This window comes from Andrographis paniculata, unplaced genomic scaffold, assembly GCF_009805555.1.
Source record: "Andrographis paniculata isolate CXL003 unplaced genomic scaffold, ASM980555v1 Contig35END, whole genome shotgun sequence".
Classification (NCBI taxonomy): domain Eukaryota; kingdom Viridiplantae; phylum Streptophyta; class Magnoliopsida; order Lamiales; family Acanthaceae; genus Andrographis; species Andrographis paniculata.
The window spans coordinates 362,140-388,437 of record NW_026137568.1 but is presented as its reverse complement, the minus strand read 5'-3'; the positions used below and the strand labels follow the sequence as shown (position 1 = coordinate 388,437).

The window sequence follows — 26,298 nt, the reverse complement described above, 5'->3', positions numbered from 1 at the left end:
GTTATTATATTAATATGTTCTACAAATCGATAAGAAATAACAAAAATATTTATATTAGTCTCTTATAATATAAATATAATAATATTTGCAGTTTAACTATACAAATATAAAAATATTTTTAATATTAAATACAATGACGCAAATTTTATGAGACGGAAGTAATATTATATTTATACTTGGTAAAAAGTATGTATAGAAATTTTTTTTTTTTCCTTCCAACTATATTGTTATAAAAAAAAAATAATTGTATTTGTGTAATAATAATAACATATATGCATAATATTATAGTTATATAACTATTTATAAAAATGTAACTCTTATTTGATGATAGACAAAACATGACTATTAAATTGAGATATATGGGACTCATTTAAAATATTTTATTTTTATTTCTTCAATAAAATATATGTATATACAATTATTTTTTTTATACAAATAATTTATATTAAACATGAATTAAAAAATCATATATATATTTTTTCTAGTGTAATTCTTAATGAATATTACAAAAACACATATATATAATATATTGTATCTATTTATAAAAATGTTTATGATACAAAATATTTTTTTATATTTAAAAAAAACAATTACTAAGATGTGTTTGTTTTGTAAAATTGTTGAAATAATTTTTTTTATATAAAATATAGAAAATATAAAAATAATGAATATATATAATATATTAATTTTTTTGAAAAAGTATATATTAAAAAAATAGAAATAACACACTATAAAAATACAAACAAAACACTTACATAAAATCTATTGTGTTACTATAAAGTTGTAGTATTTGTTTTGTATTTTTTGTTTAAAATATTTTTTATTCGGGCCAACAAGGAATCTCTTTCGAAGAAAAGTTGAAATTATGTTATGCATTATATTTTAGTAATATAAATATTGATATTAATATGTTGAACTATTACTTTTTGTAATTAAATAAAATATATTTTTTTTTATTTGTTATAATATTAATTAATAATCTTATCAATATATTTTTGGAAAAAACAATAGTTGTTTTTGTTTTGTAAAAATAATCTAATTTAATTTTTTTATAAAGTATAGAAAAATATATCAATAATATAAAAACAATATATATATTTATATTTTCGTAAAAAGAACACACTAAATATTTGTAATACTTTCTCCGTCCCATAATAAAGTATTTATTTTTTTATTTTAATCTGTCTCATAACAAAATATATATTTTTTTTAGTAATTGTACTATCTACCTAATCTTACAAATACCCTTACAATTTACAATATATTACATAAATACTATTACATTTATATCATACGTACTAAGGTTATTTTAGTCATTTTTATTTTTCGTACTACATCCAAATGTAATACTAATATTTCTAAAATTACATGCAAAAAGCAAATAAATATCTATTTATGGGACGGAGGAAGTAGTCTATTTTGACTGAACATGCATTGTAATATTCCATCTTTTTGTAATTTTAATTAAATCTATATTCTTACATGGGATTTGATTGGCTCAAAATTATTTCATTTCTTTCTCTCAAAAAATAAAATATTTTAATTTATATTTAAAATTCTTTATTTTTTTATAAAATTAGTTTTAAGTTAATTATAAATAAATAAATAATTTTTTTTATTTATTTGTATTATATAAAATTTTATTATATACAAAATGATATATACTGTATATATTTTATTGTTATAAATATTTAAAATATCAACAATACTATTAATATAATAAAATAATATAATAACTTATTATTAATAACTCATTGTCTAAAATATTGTGTCTCTGACCACATGAGTCATTTTGGACAGAACATTTAGGAAAATTTGCGGTGTGTTATTATTAAACTTTGTTCACCCAAATCAATTTGTAAATTGCGATTCCAGAAAACCCACAAATAAGTATCTATTTGCTTTTTCACATAGTTTTAGAAATATTAGTATTATATTGGGATATAGTAGAAATAAAGTAGAAATGACCAAAATAACCTTATTAGTTTGTGTGATATAAAGGTAATGACATTTGTGTAATATATTGTAAGTTGTAAGGGTATTTATAATATTAGGTATATAGTACAGTTACTAAAAGAGGAAATGAATACTTTGTTATGGGACGGATTAAAATGGAAAAATGAATACTTTGTTATGGAACGGATGGAGTATTAAATGTTATATTCGTCAAGTTCTAAGGGTTCCATTTACTTTTTTGCGTGTTGATATTTGAATATTAATTATTATATCAAAACATAGTACAAATTATGAAAAAAATTGCAAAAATATTTCAATTAATGTCTTATAATACTAATATAATGATATTTGTACAAAAAATTATACAAATATAAAAATATTTTTATTATTGAGTACAATAAAAAAGATAAATGTGACTTTAGAGACTACAGATGGAGTAATATAAAATACTTTTGTTAAAAGTAAAAAAAAAAAATTGAAAAAAAAAAGAAAAAGAATCAAATACTGATTAAAAAAAGTTAAATGTTCAATTCAAAATAATATATTTTATACTTTTAACATAATTTCTAATATCACACCCCAAAAATCAATTCATCTAAAAAATAATAGATGAGTATAACTTTATTATTATTAATATTTAAGTTTTAGAGGTTATTTAGATAATATATATATATATACATAATATTTTTATACTAGTAAATAAATAAAAGAAAAAATTCAAAATAATTATTACTACTTAAGTTTGAGCAATAATTTAGATAATATATATATATATATAATATTTTTATACTAATAAATAAATGAAAGACAGTTCAAAATGGCGCCTCGTATGCCATATTGTTATTAAATTCGGTATTACTCAACGACTAAAGTAAAAAAAAATTAAAAATATACGGTTATAAATTAAAGGGGGAAGACTGGAACATTGTGTGTTGAATTAAAAAAAAAGAAATAGAGAGAGCAAGAGCAAAAGCAAAAGCAAAATTGTACGTTTCAGTTCGTAGTCGAGTGGAAAATATTGAAGTTTAGCCGCTACATGTCTAAGATGAATATGGTTAGTTCATGCATAATTAATTATATTTGGAGATGGTAGTAAAGTGTCATTGTTTTTTATACTATTTTTGTCTCAATTCAAAGTAATTTCTTTAATAGTTTTTATCCGTCTTACTCTAAAGTGTTCATTTTTTATTATGACTTTTTATTGTGAAATAAATTTGTGACCGTGAGGTCGGTGGTTCAATCTGGAGGGTTTCCAAAATTTTGTCTGCCACGTATAGTTTGTCTTTGACCATTAATTCAAATCCATATGCCTCAAGATCTTATCTGTAGTATATAGTTTGTCTTTGGTGATGTAGGAATGAATTAGTGAACTCTAAATTATATGTTAAAATATAAATGCAAATGAACATGATAAATGAGACGAAAGAAATACTCCCTCCATTCCAAATAAGGTCAACATTTGTTTTGGGTACAGATTTTTAGGTTTTTTTATTTGGGTGATGTGATGGGATAAAGTGTGGGGTAGAGATTAAGTATAATTAATTATTTCCTATTTTGGAAATATTGCAAGTGTTTGGACATACTAAAAAGAAAATGTTGCACGATGTTTGGAACGGATTGAGTACTATTTTAGTATAATATTTTATAATAATAAATAATATTTCCACTGAAATCAAGTAAAAATTACTATTAATTTAAATTTTTTTTTTTTTTTAAAAAAAACACAAATTCTTAAGTTTGTCGCAATGCATTGCATTTATTGGTAGACAAAAAAAAATGATGTAATCCGAATGTATTTATGGTGACTGATATTTTTTTAATAAATTTTGATTAAAAAATTATAGAAATACGAAATATTAATTGTGTTATTAGCTGTTCTTAACTAGTGGATTATCTATATAAATATTAAATATGAAAATGGCATGTGGGCAATTAAGATTTAATTTTGGAAGGAAACTTAAAAAATAAATAGAAATTAAGGGGAGAAATAAAAAAAAAAAAAAAAAAAAGGGGACCCAAGGGCTCTCCTTCTTCCGCTTTTCGTATGGAGTCTGTCTGAATCAGATACACATCAAAGAACAGAGCTGAGCAGAATCGGTTGGATTGCTGCTATGTGGTTCGGGTTTGGATGGTCTTGAATTGCAATCTCTTATTACTCTCGTTGGTTGTACGAATTAATGCGATTCAGGTCTGCTGCGGGTGGGGTGGTGATCAAGTTTGGAAATTAGGGCTTCCAAATTCTTGGCGGATTGGATGGAATTGGGGGAGTTATTAAGTGGATTCTCGTGGTGTTTGGGCGTGTTCTATTGCGTTAAAGTCGGATTGTTGGATTGGAGAGTGGTGTATTCATTTCACGAGAGGGAGCTGGTTAGGGTTTGAGGGGAATTTAAGGATTTAGAGGGAAGTTTAGGGTTAGCAGTAAGGATTTTGATCTAGGGGTTAATCAGTGGGTTAAGGATGATGATGCATGAATTTGAGCTTGAGGAAGGAGAGGCTTTTTGCAAGGATGATACTACTGTTAATCCTGATATAGCCCTCTCTTACATTGTAAGAGTTTTATTTATTCATCTATGCAGTAGTTTCTGTCCATGCCAGGGTATATGGTCTTTGTGATTTATATCTGAAATAAGCTCAAAAGAAACTTATCAAATGAATCACTGGAACTACAAAGATAAGAAATTTCTACTTTAAGATTCAGCTGTGTATTTTAGTTATAACTAGGCAGAGTATTTTGGATATTCTCTGTCTGACCAAATGTACTAGGAACTCCATCGAGGAGTCAGAAGTGAAATGTGTATAAGAATGATCCATAAAGTGCAGCAGCTACTTTTACAATATTATTTGATCAGATTTTTAGAGGGTCTCTTACATTTGTTGTTTGTGGCTATGTTTTCTGCATTTATGTGTTGTAAGGTGATCACGGACCAGATTTGTAGTTAGAACAATCCATGTGTGTTTCTTGTGATATTTAGAAGCATTAATAAATAATAATGCCATCAAACAATAACACAGTTTGTGTTTTCTTTCTGAATAGGAAGAGAAGGTTCAAAGTCTGTTGGGGCATCATCAAAAAGATTTTGAAGGAGGGATGTCTGCAGAAAATTTGGGTAAGGGAACAGGGAATTGTAAATGTGTCTTTGTTTGTTCTATAAGAGAAAGGCATCAATCAATATCTTTTCTTGATTCATCAGGGCCAAAGTATGGTGGATATGGCTCATTTTTACCCATGCAACGGTGGTCTCCTTCAATTTTGTTGCCGCAGCCTAAATCTCCTAAAAAAGTGCAAACTCCCCATTTACCCAGATCTCCAAACCACATCTCTCCAGAGGTATGTGGGAGCACTTCATCTATTTGTTGTATGTATGAGTGTGTGAAGTTCATTAAATACATCTATCTAGTGTGCCTCGACGCAGGGCCATGCCCGTAATGCTGACGTGGTCTCTGATGCTCCTACTCAACAGAATGACTCTCCTTCCCCCAGTATAAGCGTACCGCAGAACATGAGAAGCTCCTTGGATAATGCCTCGGTTAGACTCAAACAGAAGGCGATCTTATTCTCCGATAAAGTTACTGAGGCCCTTCCTGGGAAGGACAAACTTCCTATAAGTAATTCTTGTAATCCGTCTGACCAGAAAACACTTAAAGTTCGCATCAAAGTGGGAACAGACCGGGTGGCTCAATATAATGCTGAAATATATAATCTGGGGCTCACATCACCATCTTCCTCGGAGGGAGACAGTCAAGATGAAAGTGATGACTTGATGCTTGATTCCCATGAGATTCCCAATGAATCTACTGAAATTCTTCAGGTATTGTTGTGTTTGCATTTGCAGTTAGTATTGATATGCCCTCCTCATGGATTTTTTTCTTTTTTCAATTTTTTATTATTATTTTTCTCTGTGTGTGTGCGAGTGCATGTGGAAAATGATGGGTGTGGGGAAGTACAGAATTTGTTGGAAAGTTGAAAGTTCCTGGGTGGAAAAATGATTCATTGAAAATTTTCCCATCCTATTTCATCCTACAGTATCTGTCATACCTGTCTACGTATATTTTTTCTGAGGAATGCTGATGTCAGCTGTTTAAACTGTCTTTTGTGATAATAAGTTATTCTTTTTGGTCTGACTGTCTCTGTTTATTTATATTTTTATTTCTTTGGTGCAGATTATGACTTCACCCCTGGTTGGTGGTGGCTTGCTGCTTTCACCTCTCAACGAAGATCTGATTAACTTACACAGAGAAACTGAATGTTTGGTAGAGAGTGCACATAAGCCTGCCGCCAATGGTTTTGGTATCTCTGCTAAGAGTTCACATGGTGGTGTTCTTGCGGGAAAGGAGAAGGAAGTTATTGAAAGAAAGAAAGCAATGAAGTCAAATAATGGTTTCGCAATGAATCTTAATGAGAATAAGCTGAAAACTTTTGGTGGCGATGATCTTGAGCACCTACATCCATTCCTTGACTCTCCTGGCATTGTTAGGGAATCTGAGAAAGATGTCCGACTGAAAAATAGGAAGGGGAATAAAGATAAAGTGAAAGGAAGAGCAGTTTCAGGTGATTTGGTCAAGGAAACTTCTTTGGAACATGCTTCGGACCACAGTTGTGCTAAGTCTGAGATGCCAGAATTGAGATATGGTTCTATGGATAAGGTTTGGAAACATGGAGCAAAATCTTGTAAGGATGGTTCAGTTGATTTTGGGCAGTGCAGCAGGACACCGGGCAACAGAAATCGTGCTTCATCCATTGCCCTTTCAGATAATTCTGAAGGGGAATGGGTCAGAGGAACCACCAATGGCTCAAGTTTGAAAGTTGGTCTGAATTCAACGTCTCATAAAAGTAATGGACTTGGAAAACCAAGGTTGTCATTAGATGGTAAAAACAAGTTGAAAGGAAGTCAAACTAGTGGAAAGTCAGCTCTAAAAGCTGAGAGTTTGAGGAATGATGATTGTGACATACCTCAAAACAATTGCAGTGGGAAGAAGGATGGTCATAATCTTCAGTTCAGCCAAAAAGATACGGTTCAGAAAAGGTTAAATCATATGGATAACCCAAAGAACTCAGTGGAGAAGCCGTCTTCCAGTAGCAGGCCAAAAAACTCTTCACTTGGTTCTGCTAAGGCTAAGGCGACGTCTGGTAATCATATGAAGGCAAGATCAAGTAGTGAGAAATATGTTGACAAGGCGACAACAGCTGTGCAGCCTGTGGATCCTCCAGTTGCAGCAATCGATGCTACAGGGGTGGAACCTGTGATCATAGAGGATAACTGGGTCGGATGTGATGTTTGTCAGAAGTGGCGCCTTCTGCCTTATGGCGTACAGTCCAACCAACTGCCTGATAAATGGGTTTGCAGCATGCTCGATTGGCTGTAAGTCTTTTTATTTTTACACCTCATTACTAGTTTCAAGTCATTGGTGTTATCTATTGCACATTTTGATTGATTTTTGTCGAAACCATGCATATCTTCAGTCCAGGAATGAATAGTTGTGAAATAAGCGAAGATGAGACCACGAAGGCTGTTCAGGATTTATATCTAGTTCCAGTTCCTGTTCCCAACAATCAACCCGATTTTCAAACACATGTCGATGGAGCATTGACTGGAGTAATTTCAGCCGGTGTGCATAGTTTCAACCAGAACGCTCCTGTTTATGATCAACTGAAGAAGCCGAAACTGAAAGAAAAACAGAATGCAACAAGCGCAGGTGATCCTGGCCATTCTAAAGCTAAAAAGCACTTGCAGCAGATGGCCATGAAAGATGAGTTGCAAAAGAAGGTGAAGCAATCTCTTGACGGAGTCAACACAACAAACAAATCAGATATGCTGCAGCATCCAAATAAAAACGTATCAAAATCAAATAAACGAAAATCTGAGCATGTGTTTGAAGGTGCGGTAATTGTTTCAGTGATCAGTACTCTTGCTTTTTGTTGTTTATATTTTAACTTTTTTACAATGTATTGCAGATGGTGTGAATCCTCGAAAGAAAATCAAGGAAACTCCTGCTCAGCAGACAGAAGGGAAGGTGAATAAGATCAAATCTAAGCAGTCAGCCATGGAAAACATAGCTCATAATGGCCAGGATCTGTTGTCAGATTTACCTAAAAAGATAGCTAAGAAGGATGGGATGAATAGAACCACACAAAAAGATGGACGATCTGCTGGAGTGAGCGATTTTGAAAGTTATGGGAAGAAAGAAAAGGATCAGATGCAACATTTGCCCGGTAACGCTCCCATAGATTCAAAACCCTTCAACTGTTCAGAAGTATCCACAGAAAGGATCAAATTAAAGGACTCTCTGGATAATAATCAGCGTCAAGGGGAGGTATGGCAGAACAATGGAAACCTCCAAGATGGAAAAGCTTCAATCAAAGAGGACAGCAATGGCAGCTATTTGCACAAAAGTAAGAAAGCCCGAGTTTGTAAGGTGGAAGACGGCTTCAAAGTAAATCAGGGTGATGATATATCCAAAAGAAAAAGTTCGGAACCCAGGATTTGTTTATCAGGGAGTAAAGAAGGCCCTATTAATATGGATGTTGGGAAAGAAGAGAGGATGAATGAACAAAGAAGGAAGAAGCGGCTCTCTGTCGAAGATCTTGATAAATTGAAAAAGGATTTGGGGTGGGAACAGGTGTCAACAACTGCAACTTCAAGCTCCTCTAAGGTCTCTGATTCCCGTAAAAACAGAAATGGTTACATGGGGGTAAGAGTGTCGCCCCAGGAGTCAGTTTCTTCTTCCCCTGTGAGGATTCAGTATATGAATGAGGCTGTGCATATAGATAAAGTGGGAAAAGCCGATTCGAGGACCAATAATGTTTCTACAGAAGCTAATTCGAAGAAATTTACAAGCACAGATGATAACTATAATGCATCTAAACGAGAAGTTTCAAGCAACAAAAGGCACGCCTTCTCAGAAGGTTCTAGCATCAAATCAGCTAAGCATGACACAAATGGTGGCAAGAAGGAGCTTGGAAAATCGAGTGATATTAAAAAGAAGAACCAGTCTGCGAAGAGAGAGCATGATAAGAATGACACCCATCCTTGCCGAGCCAGTGTCACTCAGGAAAACCTTACAGAGGTTTTTCCAAGAAGTTCAACTGATCAAACCTCTAGAAAGTTGTGGGTCAACTCAAGTCAAGGAGACAACCAAGGTGTGTTAGGTCCTAGCAAACATGGATCAAGAGCATCGAGACCCTCGAAAAGTTCGATTGGTGCATCATTAGTTGATCAGACATCAAAGGCTTCAAAAGAGACTGCAACTCAGAACGGTACTGGAAACTGCGGCAATAATGAGGCTGAACAATCTATGGTTCTTGATGCAAACCATGGAAATAAGAATACCGGAAATATGTGTACTGCCTTGAAAGAAGCTGAAGATGCTTGGAAAGAAGCTGAAAAACTTAGGACGCATGCCGATTTAATTAAGGTCTTTCTTATTATTTCTTGAGCTATATCACTATTTGTTCCCTATTTAAGGTGTCAATGTTATGTCATTTTCTTTTCTCATGTTCGATATCTTGCTAAGTGTTGTTATTTCTATTTTCATAACTGCAGAATACTGGGTTTAGTTCTGAAAGTAACTATGAATACTTCAAGGCTGCCTTGAAGTTTCTTCACGGCGCTTCTCTTTTGGAAACGTGCAATGGGGAAAGTATCAAACATCCAGTGATGAGTCCGATTCAAATGTATGGTAATGCCGCCAAGATTTTCAGGTGAGTAAAATTGTGTCATCTTTGTTGTCCTCTCATTTCGTGATAGGCTTTCTCTCTATGTATAATGGATTTACGAAAGGATTTTTGTGGAATTCAGATATTTCTATTTCCAGTGTTGTCTTCCTTCACACACACAACACGAGCATGTTTCACAGGAAAAAATTTTAGGTTATTGATGAGTTATTTTCTTATTACTGCTTTGAATCCTTACTAGGGAGCAATCTGGTGGGGAAGTAATAAATTATGCTGTATTTTTTGTTTGACTCACACTGACTTTACACTATTTCCAGGAACTGTGCCTCCGAATACGAAAAAGGTTGTGAAATGGCTGCAGCCACTTTGGCGTACAAATGTGTGGAGATAGCTTACATGAGGGTAGTTTACTGCAAAAGTTCAACTACTAATCGAGTTTGGCGTGATTTACAATCAAATCTGCTTACACTTCCACAAGGTATTTCATTAGTTTTCCTTTCCTACGATAAAGCATAGCGGAATAACCCATTCTGGGGGTGTTACTGGTTCCAAAAGTTGTGTTATGTTTCATGGCAGCACCAATTTATCTTACGATTATCGTTACTCAGTTAAATAATGCATCTTTAAAAATCCCTTTCGTATACTAATTTGTATCCTTCTTTATGCATGAATGGGATGATGTATGATTACAATCTTCGTGCCTGTCTTGAAAGATTTTTTATTCTGGCTTGCTTTAAGTTCTGAACATTTCTTGTTCGGTTGATTTGACCTGAAGGATATATATATATTTTTTTATGTAGGTGATTCTCCGTCATCTTCAGCATCTGATGTAGATAACTTAAACAACTTGGCAGCGGCTGAGAAGGGCAGTTTGGCAAAAATCGGTGGTTCTCAAACTGGTAATCATATTATACCAGCTCGCAACCGCCCCAACGTTGTTCGGCTGCTCGACTTTGTAAGTTGGTTCACCATAGTGATTTTTATCTTCTTTTAGTTGCTGCAGTCTATTATTATTATTATTATTATTATTATTATTATTAGCATTGCTTTTCAAAAATTTTATATTTTTTATGTATGTATATCGATTAGTTTTGATGTGGGAATCATTGTGGCAGACTAAGGATGTAAATTCTGCGATGGAGGCAGCGAAAAAGTTGCAAGAGACACTCTCGGCGGCTATGGTAGAAGTAGAAGAGTCACAGAACACTGAGGCAATAATCGCCCTTAAAAGGGTCGTAGAATTCAGTTTCCAAAATGTGAAAGAACTCGTGGGCATGGTGTTGAATGCATTTAACATAATCAACCAAGGCAATAGAGGTTAGTGAGGTTGTGATGAATCTATCTTCTTCTTCGTACGGGGATCGTCATCGTCTTCTCGCCATTCTTTTTGAAGACATTAGATCTTCAACTCCTCCTTATATAACAATAAGGGCGCATGTATATATGCAGAAAAGTTTCAGACACACTTTGCCTATGTCTAGATGGGAATCATGCAAGAGAAAGAAAGAAAGAAATGGTTCCTTTACATGTTTTATATGAAGGGCTCAGTTTTGACACTCATATATATATTAACTTCTTACTGATGAGGGACAGTGTCTAGTATATTGTTATTATTATTATTATTATTGTTCCCTCTTCTATCTATGGCTTTTGTTGTACAGTGGGGGATGTGAGTTTTAGAGGGGAGCAATTTATGCCCCCTAAAAAATTGTATATTTTATTAAGATGATCCACATTTTGATTGATTTTTGTCCTCAAATGTTCCTTGAGCTATATATATTGGAAATGTAATCCATGTAGTGTGTCACCTATATCAGTAACATATATGTAATATGTTAATTATTTATTTAAGCTAAAAAAATATGAAAACTTCGGATTTGGCAAAACATCATAATATATTATTTTAATATTAAATTAAAATTAAAATTTTTTCAAACTTATCCAAAGAATCATAATATATTATTTTAATATTAAATTAAAATTTTTCAAACTTATCCAAAGAAAAATACCTGAATCTATCACTCAACTTTTCTCACTCTCTCTCACTTACACAACCATATTTATACATATATTTTCATCCTACATACTATATACACAAATAATTAGTCAAATTTTTACACTCTTCAAATAGCAAGATCTAAATAATATCTCTACACAATAAAATGAACTCAAAATAATAAGAAAACTAGATTTGGTGGGACGCGCCAGGCCCAAGCAGTAGTGCAAAGCATGGACGACGCATGAAGGCCCAGACAGCAAGCTACCTTGGTGGGCCCTCCCCCGAAAAAAATTAATTTAATATCATGTGAGCCAATAGCCCACGTATCAGATATTAAACTGATAAGAACAGATACTACACTTGATCTTAGCCAAAAGGCCGAGAAAGGTATGAATTTAACAGGCCCAGAACGTCCTGATTTATAGCATCGTCCCATTGTTATTTCCCCAGTGTCCCTCGATGTGGGACAATTAATTCCACCCTATTGGCAATTCGGCAGCACTAACTTCCAAGCAATACACACCTCAGGTTATTGGCATGTCCGTTATTTCAAGACGTAATACATGCCAGACGATACACCTGAGTCCTGAAATCCACCGAGGCAGGGACGGTACTACATAGCTGTTGGAGGGACAGCTGACTCCCAGACCTAAAATATATGATTTTTTTAATATAATAAATAATAAATTTATGTATTCTTTTATTATTTTGCTCTCCTTATTTTTTATTCTATAGTGTAAAAAATAATAATATTTTTTTGTAATTTTATTGATTTATACTTTTAAATTTTAATCTTTTTTTAGTAGAAATTATTTAGTTTTATTAAATTTAATTTTTTAACTATTTCTTCCCTTTATTCTTGTTTATTCTGTTGCACGGGGAGAAATGGAAAAAGACAATACTCCCTCAATTCCATTTAATTTGTCATATATTTTTATTTTCGTTCGTCTCATATAACTTATCATTTTAAAAAAAAAATTATAATTATACATTTTAATTATATTTTAAAATTCATAATTATAATTTTTTTATTTTAATTAAATTCTTGATCTTAATTTTTAATTATTTTTGTTAAATCATAATTATTTTTACTAATATATTTTTTAATTATTTACTAATTATACAATAAAATTTTAGGACTAGTTCCGTCGCTGAAGCAAATCAGTAAAAGTAAAATTGACGAATACATACGGACATATATATGTGTGTGTGTGTGGGTGTTCTCGGTTGAACCAGCGACAAGATTTTCAACCCAAAAAGATGCACAGAAAAACCCAATCCAACTAGTGCGTATGATATTACAGCAGAGTATAAAATCTTCCTGGAGAGTTATTCATACCACCAGTCCAGCAGAAGCAAACAAATGAAAGTTTGAAAGGAAACAATCGGAAATATGAACACAAGTAATTTCTCTTGAAATCAATCATCCATGGATCAACTTTACAGTGTTAGTGTTAACAAAGCAAGAAAAACATAAGGAGATGGTTGCAGTCAACAAACATAAGGAAGGAAGCAAGAATGGAACCACCAACGCTTAGGAATTAGGATCAACTATAAATCAAAAGTAAATGAGACAACTTTCTCATCTACTCACCATGTGACTTGCCTGGGACTAATTATGAAGCACACAGTAGAGAGAGCTCATCCCACGTTGCATGTCACAAAAACTTAGAAAATGTATATATTTAATAAATAATTAAAAAATATATTAATAAAAATAAATATACTAATAACTATCAAGTTTAATACTGAATTGGTGGGGCGTGCCAGGCCCAAGCAGTAGTGCAACGCATAGGCGACACATGAAGGCCCAGGCAGCAAGCTACCTTGGTAGGCGCTCCCCCGAAAAAAATTAATTTAATATCATGTGAGCCAATGGCCCACGTATCAGATATTAAACTGATAAGAACAGATACTACACTTGATCTTAGCCAAAAGGCCGAGAAAGGTATGGTTTAGACGGTCCCAGCACGCCTCCTTTTATAGCCTCACCGATTAGCCTATTTTCTCCTGTCACTCCGATGTGGGATGTCGAGACTGGATTTATGGAGTACTATATTTAGTATTCATACAAATACAATGAATGAGGAGAAGAAGAATGAAAACTTCAGAAACAGCACAAGTCAAGCAGATAAGGTAAAAGTAAAACGAACAGGAAACAATTAGAATTTGTGTTCAAGATCAATAAAAGCAGATAGACCCAAGAGATGAAAGATTCTTTTATATTTATATACATTCATAGCTGCTGCTGCTGCTGCTGCTGCTTTCACAAATGGCTCTCCATCAATAACCATCCCATCCCCATTATAATAAACGTACATACATAGGCCCCGTACTAAGCTTGCACTCAACAAACATAAGGAAGGAAGAAGGGAACTATAGGGACCAACTAAATCAAAAGTAAGCAAGACAAGGCCAACCCCATTTACATCAAGAACAATATATACATCCCTCATCATTTGCTCTTCTCGATTATATTCAACCCAACTTTTTCTCAATTTATCACCAACATGGCAAAACCTCACCATCATCATCCCTAAGGAAACACAATTCATGACAACCGTACAAATTTATTTTTCTCCTCTTTTATTGTGAGACTCATCACATGCAAATCCAAGACATTACCCACAAATACTTCTTCTACCAGCAAAGCAAATCCATAACAAGAACCACAAAATTTCACCTCAACCAGCAGAGACAACCCATTATTTCCAGGACATGACCAATGTGTTTCCTCAAATCATCTCTTTTGATAAACCTAGGATCAATGGAAGTTATGAATCATGTCAATTTTGCATAAAAACCCAGGCACCAAAAGGCCAAGAGTAGTAACTTCAAAGATAGTCTATGGTATTATAATCATCACCTGCTGCTGTGGAACATAAATCCCTTCATTCCATAGAATTCAATACAGTAATCATTGCTAAGGTATATAATTTATTCACACCAGCAGAAGCAAAGCAAAAGGACACAAAAACAATAGGAAACAATCAGAAATATAAACCAAGGCACCAAGTCTCTAAAATTTATCCATGGCTGAACTCTACAATTAGGTGAACATTATGTGTACGCACAAAACTATAACTTTTCTAAGTAGGGGAGGATACTATGAAACTGATAAAAATAACACACAAGAAATATATTTTAATTCAAATATTTATTTAATTACTTATTAAACTTATTATATTAATTGTTTTTATATTATAACAATTTAATCTATTATTATTTACATAAATTTTACACAATAAATATAATTAAAATAAAAACTTTGGAATAAAACTTAAATTTCAAAAACTAGAAAATAAAATATAGATAAGAAAATGTATATATACACCGGCGCTTGGGGAGCACGTTCATTGCTCAAAATATATACAAAAAAGAGACAAATAATATAAATAATTTGGTGGGGTGCGCCAGGCCCGTGCAATAGTGCAACACACAGACGACGCATGAGGGCCCAGGCAGCAAGCTACCTTGGTAGGCCCACCCCCGAAAAAAATTAATTTAATATCATGTGGGCCATTGGCCCACGTATCAGATATTAAACTGATAAGAACAGATACTACACTTGATCTTAGCCAAAAGGCCGAGAAAGGTATGCTTTGGACGGTACCAGCACGTCTCCTTTTATAGCCTCACCTATTAGCGTATTTCTCCTGTCCTTCCGATGTGGGAAGCTGAGGTTACAGTACAGAAACTATGTATAGGCGAATTCCCAACCTGATTATAGAATCAAAGAGATCATAAGCAAGCAAGATGTGTGGTAAACATCAAAGTGCAAAAGATCGATAAAATTATACATGCATAAATATAGAATCAAGAGATCAAAAGATTTTAGGGTGGCATCAACTAACTAAGCCATTAACTTAGTAGGCGAATAAAGGCTCTAGATAAAGAAGCTTACATCCATGGATGCTTGATCTCCATCAATAACCGGATCCCCACCATTGTTCTGTTTTCCGGACAGCCAAGAATGATATCATCCATCACTAACACAAGTAAAACAAAAAGTTCGTAACAAATGTAAATAGCCATAATTAAGTAGAGTGATACTATGTTTTGACCAAGAACTAGCCTAGCAAAATCAGTCCATCACAAGAACCGGTAAATACATTCATCAGGCCATCAACTTGGAGCTTTCTTGAGACATTGATGTTTTAGATTTTCAGAACCGTTGGAACTTGGAAGCACCATTTACAAATAAAAACAAACCGATGCTAATACAACAGTACGTAACGTCGAGCTTACACAAAGATGGAATTTAATCTAAGTAGGGGAGGATACTATGACACTGATAAAACACACAAGAACACGCAATAACAAGTTAGAAAGATCAAAAGATGCATTCATTGCGCACATTATATAATTTATTTATATAATGAATTTCTTTGCAGTAACATATACCAGCAGAAGCAAACAAGTATAAAAATTAAAACAAAGTCGAATAAAGTTTGAAAATGAGGATGAACATGTAACTAAAAGTCTAAAAGGAAACTAAAGGAACCACTCATTCCTACCAAAATTATCCATGGATGAACTTTGCTAATGGGTATAAACAAAAGGAACCAATCATTCCTACCAAAATTTATCCATGGATGAACTTTGCTAATGGGTACTACTATAAATGCAGATAGGCAACAATACTATGTAACATAACAAACAAGAAATAGATAAGTGAAGGGCTGCAGCAAACAATGGAGATTAAACAAATAATTCTACGTTCCCACATAATTTAACGTTTCCATACTTAATAATAATAAATAGTAAAAATTAAATAAAATTTTATAAACCAACACAGCCATTACCAAAGGGCTGTAATTTTGCGCGCAAAGTTAAGCTAGTTTGGTGGGGTACGCCAGGCCTATGCAGCAGTGCAACGCACAGGCGACGTATGAAAGCCCAGACAGCAAGCTGCCTTAATGGGCCTTCCCCCGAAAAAAATTAATTTAATATCATGTGGGCCGATAGCCCACGTATCAGATATTAAACTGATAAGAACAGATACTACACTTGATCTTAGCCAAAAGGCCGAGAAAGGTATGCTTTGAATGGACCTAGGACGTCTTCTTTTATAGCCTCACCTATTAGCCCATTCTCCTGTCTCTCCGATGTGGGATAGCTGAAGAAAAAAGAGGAAGGGAACTAAGATATATTCGGTTAAGACAATTATTTTGACACACTACAAGTCTACAACGATTCCTTCCAGGCGTCCATTGTTCAGTTGTGCTACATTCAACTCCTAAACAAACACACTCACACGTGGCACTACCTTACACCATGAAGATAAAATAACAACAGTAAAAAAATAAAAAATAAAATAAAAAGGGAAAAAATCAATTTTGATCCCAATATAATAAAATTAATCAATTTTGGTGCCAATATAAAAAATTCATCAATTTTGGTCCCAATATAACCAAAATTTATCAATTTTGGTCTCAATATAAAAAACTCATCAATTTTGGTCCCGTTATAAACAATTTCAATCAATTTTGGTTCTATTATAAACAATTTTTATCAATTTTGGTCTCACTGTTAAAAAAAACTAATGAAAATTGCTGACGTAGACATGACGGAGGTGACGTGACAGTTAACCTGAAAAGCACACAGCCATGTACAATTATATACTGCTATGTTGTTACAGGGTCATGTATATTTGAGTGTATAATTATACATGGTCATGTTGTTACACGACCATGTACAATTATACACGACCATCTTATTACATGACCATGCATATTTCAGTTTATAATTATACATGACCATGTTATTACACGGTCATATATAATTCTACACGGCCGTGTACCTTTCTGTTTCGGTCTAAAATTTTAATTTTTTATTATATTTTTAAATTTTTTTTTGAATTTAGAATAGTTGATATAATTAAAATGAAAAAAAAAAACATTAATAATCATAATATAATTAAAATATATCAATTTTAGTTCAAATATAAGTATTTATCGAGTATGTTCTTTTGAAAGATTTTATCTAAAATTCTACTATTTAACAAAAAAATTTAGCTTACAAACATCCAATTAAATGTATTGAAATAATAAATTAATTTTTAATACTACTATAATATACAAAATTAAAAAATAGTTGTGTAATTAGACGTTTGTAAGTGAAATTTTTTGTATGAATAATAAAATTTTAAACAAAATCTTTCAAAAGAATATATCATATAAATTTTTATATTTGAATTAAAATTGATAAATTTTAATTATATTATAATTACTATTGATTTTGTCCATTTTAAGTATATCTAACTATTTTAAATTCAAAATAATTTTTTTTAAAAAAAATATAACCAAAAAAAAATTAAACTAAAATAGAAATGTACATGGCCGTGTATAATTGTACATGGCCGTGTAACAACATGGTCATGTATAATTATACACTGAAATATACATGGTCGTGTATAATTGTACATGGTGTACTTTTTAAGTCAATTGCCACGTCACATCCGTCATGTCCACGTCAGCAATTTTCGTTAGTTTTTTAACAGTAGGATCAAAATTGATAAAAATTGTTTATAATGGGACCAAAATTGATTGAAATTGTTTATATTATGACTAAAATTGATGAATTTTTTATATTATGACCAAAATTGATGAGTTTTTTATATTTGGACCAAAATTGATAAATTTTGATTATATTGGGACAAAATTGATTTTTTTTCCCAAATAAAAATCATCAGAACCTTGAAGCAAAGGTAGCACTAGAACATGTGCTGCTAACTAAAATGGATGGATGAACTTTACTGCAAGGATGAATCAAGAAATCAAAGATTTAGCGTAGACAGATGTATACCGGGCGGCATCTAGATAAAGAAGCTTACATCCATGGCTGCTCTCACAAGTGGATCTCCATCAGTGTTCTGTTTTCCCAATTACACAGCCACGATCTCCTCCTGATTCACTAAAATGACGATACTATCATCATTAACCCCAGCAAAACAAAGAGGTCATAACAAATGGTAATCATAATCATTAGAGCGATATCAAGTTTTGAACAAGATCTAGCCTAACCTTCATAATCCAGTAGGCCAGTGAAAGGAAAGACCACCAAGCAGAGATTGCAAGATGGTAATATCACAAGTCCTCTGCATCAAGATACCTGTAAACGATGGACAGCTCCATTCAAGAGAGGGTCAGTCTTTGTTTTTTCATAAAGACAGTCGCGGCATTATAATCATCAGCTGCTGCTGCTGCTGTGAAACTTAAATATCCCTTCATTCCATAGAATAGGTCCCTTTTCAATACCAGGGGAAATGAAATCATTGATTTTTTTCTGCTCTTATGTTGTCGGATTTATCAGGAAACCGTCTACTATTCCAACTAGAAAAACCAGCCCATCACGATTCACGAGGGCCGGCAAATACAGTCATCTGGACATCAACTTGGGAGATCACTTGAGAAAGATGTTTTAGATTTTCAGATCTTTTGGAAGAACCATTTACAATTACATGGTAGAATATATAAAAGTTGCCAAGCCAATATCACACTGACTTTTCACTTTTGGGCTTAAAACTATTGAGTTGAATTTGGTGACAGTGCTCCATACCTTTATATATTCTTTCCTGTCCTTCTGATATAGCATAACGATAACAGTTCATACAAAAGACCACAATTATTGAATGAAATATGAAATATTGAAACAAATTGAAAAGAAAGCAATGGTAATACACCAGCTACGCAAATTGATGGTAATACACCAGTGCGTAGCGAGTAAAGCTTATACAAAGATGGAGTTTAATCCAAGTAGCAGACAAGTATAAATATAAAAAGTCAAAGAAAGTTTGAAATGATTCGAATATGTAAACCAAAATGAAAATATCAGAAATATGAACAAAGGCACCACTAATTTCATTCAAAATCATCCATGGATTAACTTCACTATTATGTAACATTATATATGTAAAAAAACAAACAAGCAAAAAAGATCCAAGTGATGGTGCGAAATGAAAAGTACGCGAGACAAGACAAACGCAACTTAAACCAAATTATAAATGTAAATTTAGTTTTTAATAATAATAATATAAAAAATAATTTGAATTTAATATATTTAAAAAATAAAATTTGTGAGCAAAAATATTTATATTAATTTGGTGGGGTGTGCCAGGCTCGCGCAATAGTGCAACGCATGAGCGACACGTGAAAACCCAGCCAGCAAGCTGACTTATTGGGCCTTCCCCCAAAAAAAATTAATTTAATATCATGTGGGCCGATGGCCCACGTATCAGATATTAAACTGATAAGAACAGATACTACACTTGATCTTAGCCAAAAGGCCGAGAAAGGTATGCTTTGAACAGAACTAGTACGTCTTCTTTTATAGCCTCACCTATTAGCCCATTCTCCTGTCCCTCCGATGTGGGACGGACGAGTCTATAGTAGTATAGTATTACAGAGCAAGAAAGTAGCTTTGCAATTTCCAACTCTATATAACTAAACACTATAGAAACACACAACATGAAGGATCAGAACAACATCATTCAAAGAAAACAGCACAATCAGACTTTTGTGTAAAACAAGGAGGAAACAGTCAGAATCTGAAGCAAAGGCAGCAGTAGAATTTGTATATATGGATGGATGAGGTTGAATGTTCAGTGACCATTCATACTATCCTGCTGCTATTAATAATCATGAAATGTGTTAACATCAAATGCAAATGATCGATACAAAACAAATGGCAACCATAATCATTAGAGTGACACTAAGTTTTGAAACAACAAGAACTAGCCTAACCTTCTTCATAATCCAATCGGCAAGTGAGAATAACGACCACCGAGCAAAGATTGCAAATCAAGACACCTGAAAATGATAGCAGCAGTTTTAGTTTTTGCGGTAAAGACAGTCGCGGTATTATAATCATCACCTGCTGCTGTGGAAGAACATAAATATCCCTTCATTCCATAGAATAGGTCCGTTTTCAATACCAGGGGAAATGAAATCGAGGATTTTTTGCCTGCTTGTATTGTGGTACTCATCAGGAACCTGCCGGCCCTTCCGACTAGCAAAACCAGCCCATCAAAAGAACCGGAAAATACATTCATCTGGCCATCTAGCTTGGCAGAATATACAAACGTTGCAAAGCCAAATATCATAGTGACTCTTACTTTCGGGCTTAAAATTATTGAGAGTTGAAACAAAAGACCAAATTATTGGATGAAAGAACCCCAGGAAGGAGATTAACACTCAATATAGAAGCACATAAAATATCCAAACAAACAAACCAATGCTAATACAGCAGCGCGTAGAGTGTAAAGCTTACACAAAGATGGAATTTAATCTAAGTAGAGGCGTATACTGTGACACTGATAAACACCCAAGAACGTGCAATTAACTAGTAAGAAAGATCGAAAGATGCATACAAACTCCACTCCAAAGAGATTTACCCAAGTTTGTTCATCCACTCATATCCCCTAAATGAAAAGAAGGCGAAACAAGGGTCTCAACAAAGGTGCCTCCATCTAAAGCGAAGGGAACTCCATCGACAACTACATCCCTCAATGTTCCGTCTGCCTGATTATACACAACCAAAGTTTCCCCTTCAGTAATCAACACCATATCACCACCATTAACGCCGCCAACGAAACACAGAGGTTTGATCACATTCCATTCGTAATCAGCAGCAATGTTAATTTTCATCCAAGAATCAGCCGAGCCATACACCTTCATAATCCAAACATCCGCTAGATTACAGCTGTGAATATCGACCATACAGAGGCACCCATCGAAAACAGCAAGGGTAAAAAACACAAACTTCTCCACATCCATACCATTTGGAGGAGGAATTTCGTCGAACACCTCGTGAGCCAAATCAAAAGCAGCAATAACAGAGCGATAACCTGCTTCCCTACTGCTGGCTAACCAATGGATGGCGCCATTAACAAAAGCTCCCGGAGAAAGCTCCGGAACGGCATGATCATAAGGAGAAACATCAACCCTTTTCCAAAGATTTCTTTTAACAGAATACACGTCCACAAATGTATCGGCACAATCAGGCTCATATTCATTGTCTGTGTTGTAGTAAGAGAGTGTAACGATCTTATAATCATCACTACAACTATCATATCCAAACCCGTGCATTCTAAAGCTCTCGTTCCATTTCAAAGCCAGGGGAGAATCTGCCATGTATACCTGCTCTAAAGTTGTAGGGTTCACCAGAAATACCTCGTCTACTTCGTTGACTAGCAAAACAAGTCCATCACAAGAACCCACGAATTCTGTCCATGTGTCGCCCAATTCGATTTTCTTCGACGCACTGCTACGGCCAATTTCGGAAGATGAGAACATAGAATGAGTGCCGGCTATTAGAAGCTGGGTTTCTTGATGGGGTTTTCGACTGAGGTGGGTTCTGATGAATTGAGGGGTGGAGAGCAGACTCTGCCATGGCTTAGCTACGCACCTACACTTGCCTACGGACTTTGCCGGAAGTCTCGAGAAGATATCGATCATGATATCTCGGGGGAGCTCGGACAGCATCGTTTTGAACCAGAAGCAACAGAAGTTGTTTGAGAGAAGGAATGTATAAAAATGAAAGAACTCAGATGTACAATTTTACACATAATACGGCGCAACACGCTTTTATGAATTAAGTAACAATCTAACAATAAATATCAATAATAGAAAACGCAAACACGATTTTGGAAATTACGTAGCAACTTTACTTAATATTTTGCCATACATAAATGACAATAATAGAAATCGCTAACGCTTTTACGTAATAAGAAAACAACTTTACTACGAAATGGTGGGGTGTGCCAGGCTCGTGCAATAGTGCAACGCATGAGCGACACGTGAAAACCCAGCCAGCAAGCTGACTTAATGGGCTTTCCCTCAAAAAAAATTAATTTAATATCATGTGGGCCATTGGCCCACGTATCAGATATTAAACTGATAAGAACAGATACTACACTTGATCTTAGCCAAAAGGCCGAGAAAGGTATGAGCTTGACTGGCCCAGGACGTCTTAATTTATAGGCTGCTTATTAGCTTATCTCTGTATTCTTTCGATGTGGGATAGTAACACTCACAGAACACAGCTCAGGGGCGCAGCCGCAGTCTGTTGTGAACTTTAGTTCGAATTGTGTGCTTGTTTTGTTTTGGTTTTTATTTTTAATCTATATAACTTTTATATTTATTATGTATAAATAATAATAATTGAGCATTTTATATTTCTTTAATAACAAGTACTATATGATAGGTAGGCCTGGCAAAAATTAACCAGACCTGATAATTTGATCCGAATTTGACCTAAAATAGTTGGATTTGAGTTGAGATTTTTGACCTAATTAATAATTGGGTCAAACTCGTTTAACCTATTTAATTAAATGGGTCAGGTTAAGGTCTACATTTTCGACCTGAAAATAACTCGTCTAACCTTTTTAATTAATATTATTTTAAATTTAAATATATTTTTAAAATTTTATCAATACAAATTCAATATTTATGGCCAATTTTATAAAAATAAACAATAAAAAATAAATGATTGTGTTGTGTACTATTATGTAGTGTTTGTTAATTCAATTCTTGAATATTGGTTTCATGATATGAATAAATAATTTTTTACTTTAATATGTATATATACTATGCTTTTAAAAATTTGTTAGTATAAATTGTAATTTTAAATTAAAATATAAATATTTTAGATTTAAACGGGTTATATGAGTCAGATTCAGGTTGACCCGATTAATAAAAGATTAGGTTAAAATTACAAATATCAACCCATTTAATTAAATAGGTCGGTCAAGAATTTTGTAATCCGTTTAAACTGACCCGAACCTGAACTCGACCCGACCTGATCCGTTTATCAGCCCTAAGGACTGAAATAATATTTTTACCAAGCATAATCAAAGGAGAGGTTCCACTCTTCCATGATTAAGAAATTTAAATTTAAATACAACCAAATTAATTTTAATATATATTTTTTGATATTATACATATATTTATAAATTTTGTATTATATCGTAAAAATAAACTCCTAAATGAGCTCAAAAATTTAGGGCTATGGATATAGATCATTAGATCAATTTCTTGATCTACACATGTATTTATTACTTATATAGTACTGAAATTATTAATATGGGAAATATGGTGATATTGTGAGAACTTACCAATGATCCAATGGCACATCTCTGACTTGATCACTTGATTCACCAAAAGTCTACAAGAGATGTATATATAATAAAGAACATAGAGCATCTTTCTTTTGAAAAAGTTTAGAAAAATTTTGGTTTTAATTTGATAATGTAACGTAGAATTCAAATACCAAAAAAAATGTGATTTCTTGTCAAAGGAAACAAATCCATAATCTTCGTAGAAGAATGATACAACGATCATTTGAGTAAACGTGTATATAAGAAATATTTCGCCAGTCATATTATCTAGAAAAAAACATAACTCGTAAAATCAGGATAAAGTATTCTAAAAAGTAACGAAAGACCCTCAAATACAGCCCATTTTTGTTGCATGAATGTTTCATCTTCACGACATGAATTTACTTTGTAAAATTCAAATTATAATATTCCAAAAAATGAGTTTTTTCATTTATATACGAAAAGTAGAAAAGTAAATAGTTTTTTTTCTCTCTATAAAATTAATTTCTCTCGGACTCATTGTTAGAAAAATAGGAAAAAAATAATAAAATTGTCTTATTGATCATTAAAATAAAGAGTCTATGTACCGGCAATACAAAACAGACTCGATAGACTCAAATTTAAGTAATCTAATATATAGATAAAATCAAATTTAAATAAATCTACTAAATATAAAACTATATATCTAAATATCTCAACACTCTGTACTTTTCAAATCCATTTTGTAGCCTCGCAAGTTCGAAGAATCGAACTTCGGAAATGATGGAGCGTTCGACATTCTAAATTGTAGTACGAAAATGGACCGTTGAAACCATTGTTGTTGCTCTATATGCCTCGACTTTACGAGAGATACTCAAAACCCCATCAATTTTTTGGCTTCGATAGAAAAATCATTGCAATGGGTACTTTTTTTTTTTTTTTTTTTTGTCAAAACTTTCTCCACTGCTTTAAGAGCTTCTAGATTGCTGACTATTGTATATGCTTTAAAGAATTAATAGTCAACCAACAGATTGACTATTGATTACGTGACACAATTATGTTTCCGTTTATTGGGTTAAATTAATTTTAGGCCCAAAAATTAAATAGCTCGGGTTAATAATAAGAACAATTTCAACCCAATTCGAAAATGAAGTTTGTTCTTCATGTTTGTAAGTATACGATAGCCCACTTTCTTCCTCCGATGATTTTTTGTCATTTTATTTTTTATTTGAATAATATTTTTTGGTATAATATTTTCTATGAAATAAAATAAATATATTGTATTAAACAATAAAAGATTAAAAAAAAATGAACACATTATAACATTAATTTATTTTATATTTCAAATATAAATTAATATTATTCAGACAAATATCACATTAAAATATTAAAAAAATTAATATAAAATAATTTCAAATCAAAATCAAATAAATTCACAATATTTAAATTTAGAAATAATTGATTTATTCTTTTTAATTAATTATTTTTCAATAAAAATATATTGTATTAATTCTCACCAAATATTCACCGGTCAAACAAACTAGTCAAAACGAAAACACAAAAAGTTTTTTTTTCCTAACTTTTTTAAGTTTTTCTAGTTTTTTTTTTTTTTTTTTTTCAAAATATTGAAAAATAGATAAAATAAAAAATGGATAAATGTTACAATAAAAACTAAGTAAGTAAACTATTGTGTTTTGAAGCATTTTAGATATTTATATTTGTTTTTTTTTATAATTAATATAGGATTTGGTTGTAATTTGAAATGAGATATTGATTTTAAATTTTATTTAAATAATATTTTGATGTAATATTTTGTAAAAAAACTAATATATTTTTAATAAAAATGATAAAAACACACACACTCACATTTGTTTTGTATGTTTTATATTTCTCTTAAAAATATTTCATTCAATGTTTTATAGATATAATATCATATTTATAATCCCTTTAATATATATATATGTAAAATAAATAATATAAAAGCTCTACTTTTTTATTTATTATTTTTACTATGTATCTAATCAATAGAAATATATTTTGGTGCTTTTTTGTTTTTGTTTTTGTTTTAGTTGTAATTTTATTTTATCTTTTATTTTTTTGTAAAAATAATCACTTGAATGTAATTTTATGTAAGAGAAAATAATAGTGGTATTTATTACAACATTACTATGGATTTGTTATTTTGTAATTAAAAAATAAAATTAACATTGTTTACTTTTACAATTTTTAATTAAAAAACCTATTATTTTTTATAAAATGTCATATTAAAATACTATTTAAATAAAATTTGAAATCAATATCTTATTTCAAATTAATTACATAATAGGAAAGTTGAAAGAATTTTAAAATATATATCTAACCTAAAAAATCTAAAAAGGAAAAGGGAAAAAAAAAAGAAAGCTCTTTAAATATGTTTACATATAAATTTGGATCAGACAAATTGAAATATGAGTGTATTTACTTTCTATTTGAAACAAAAATTATCATTATTCAATGTAACTCTTTATAATAATATATTATTTATTTCAACAATATATTATATCAAAACATTTTTAAAATTAAAATTCAAATTAAATATTTAACTTTAAACTAAAA

The 26,298-nt window shown here is 32.2% G+C and overlaps 2 protein-coding genes and 6 non-coding genes across 22 annotated transcripts; 1 reads left to right on the top strand and 7 right to left on the bottom strand.

The window, feature by feature from the left end:
* Positions 1–3,965: 3,965 nt before the first annotated feature.
* Positions 3,966–11,425, top strand: LOC127249190 (cysteine-tryptophan domain-containing zinc finger protein 3-like). 3 transcript variants are annotated; one of them, XM_051271890.1, is made up of 11 exons: positions 3,966–4,503; positions 4,991–5,063; positions 5,148–5,284; positions 5,355–5,765; positions 6,118–7,316; positions 7,418–7,833; positions 7,910–9,369; positions 9,498–9,655; positions 9,946–10,106; positions 10,429–10,583; positions 10,744–11,425. In XM_051271890.1, the coding sequence occupies exons 1-11, from the start codon at positions 4,414–4,416 to the stop codon at positions 10,948–10,950; spliced, it is 4,467 nt and encodes a 1,488-aa protein (XP_051127847.1). In that variant the 5' UTR covers positions 3,966–4,413; the 3' UTR covers positions 10,951–11,425. The 3 variants fall into 3 exon arrangements, with proteins under 3 accessions (XP_051127847.1, XP_051127849.1, XP_051127848.1); XM_051271892.1 differs by having other exon boundaries at positions 5,418–5,765; positions 10,744–11,424; XM_051271891.1 differs by having other exon boundaries at positions 5,370–5,765; positions 10,744–11,424.
* A 397-nt stretch (positions 11,426–11,822) lies between these two features.
* Positions 11,823–12,018, bottom strand: LOC127249428 (U2 spliceosomal RNA). Its single transcript, XR_007838324.1, has one exon. It is a non-coding gene; the product is annotated as a U2 spliceosomal RNA (small nuclear RNA).
* Positions 12,019–13,383: 1,365 nt separating this feature from the next.
* LOC127249419 (U2 spliceosomal RNA) lies at positions 13,384–13,579 on the bottom strand. Its single transcript, XR_007838315.1, has one exon. It is a non-coding gene; the product is annotated as a U2 spliceosomal RNA (small nuclear RNA).
* Positions 13,580–13,795: 216 nt separating this feature from the next.
* On the bottom strand, positions 13,796–22,566 carry LOC127249083 (F-box/kelch-repeat protein At3g06240-like). Of its 13 annotated transcripts, XM_051271697.1 has the most exons (8): positions 20,502–22,566; positions 20,372–20,437; positions 19,188–19,211; positions 18,653–18,740; positions 18,435–18,542; positions 16,709–16,746; positions 15,532–15,616; positions 15,027–15,347 (listed from the first exon to the last, which is right to left on the bottom strand). In XM_051271697.1, the coding sequence occupies exon 1, from the start codon at positions 22,109–22,111 to the stop codon at positions 21,032–21,034; it is 1,080 nt and encodes a 359-aa protein (XP_051127654.1). In that variant the 5' UTR covers positions 22,112–22,566; the 3' UTR covers positions 15,027–15,347; positions 15,532–15,616; positions 16,709–16,746; positions 18,435–18,542; positions 18,653–18,740; positions 19,188–19,211; positions 20,372–20,437; positions 20,502–21,031. The 13 variants fall into 13 exon arrangements, 12 of the variants coding, with proteins under 12 accessions (XP_051127654.1, XP_051127648.1, XP_051127647.1 ...); XM_051271691.1 differs by having other exon boundaries at positions 19,188–20,437; XM_051271690.1 differs by having other exon boundaries at positions 18,653–20,253.
* LOC127249426 (U2 spliceosomal RNA) lies at positions 15,031–15,226 on the bottom strand. Its single transcript, XR_007838322.1, has one exon. It is a non-coding gene; the product is annotated as a U2 spliceosomal RNA (small nuclear RNA).
* LOC127249425 (U2 spliceosomal RNA) lies at positions 16,473–16,668 on the bottom strand. Its single transcript, XR_007838321.1, has one exon. It is a non-coding gene; the product is annotated as a U2 spliceosomal RNA (small nuclear RNA).
* On the bottom strand, positions 19,732–19,927 carry LOC127249427 (U2 spliceosomal RNA). The gene has a single exon (XR_007838323.1). It is a non-coding gene; the product is annotated as a U2 spliceosomal RNA (small nuclear RNA).
* LOC127249418 (U2 spliceosomal RNA) lies at positions 22,380–22,575 on the bottom strand. The gene has a single exon (XR_007838314.1). It is a non-coding gene; the product is annotated as a U2 spliceosomal RNA (small nuclear RNA).
* Between the last annotated feature and the right edge of the window lie 3,723 nt (positions 22,576–26,298).

Bases quoted from the DNA above. Each gene is read 5' to 3' on its own strand.
- LOC127249190 (XM_051271890.1), top strand. From the start codon at position 4,414: ATGATGATGCATGAATTTGAGCTTGAGGAAGGAGAGGCTTTTTGCAAG. The intron at 7,317-7,417 runs GTAAGTCTTTTT...GCATATCTTCAG, and splicing joins TGCAGCATGCTCGATTGGCT to TCCAGGAATGAATAGTTGTG. The intron at 10,584-10,743 runs GTAAGTTGGTTC...TCATTGTGGCAG, and splicing joins TTGTTCGGCTGCTCGACTTT to ACTAAGGATGTAAATTCTGC.
- LOC127249083 (XM_051271686.1), bottom strand. From the start codon at position 22,111: ATGCTGTCCGAGCTCCCCCGAGATATCATGATCGATATCTTCTCGAGA.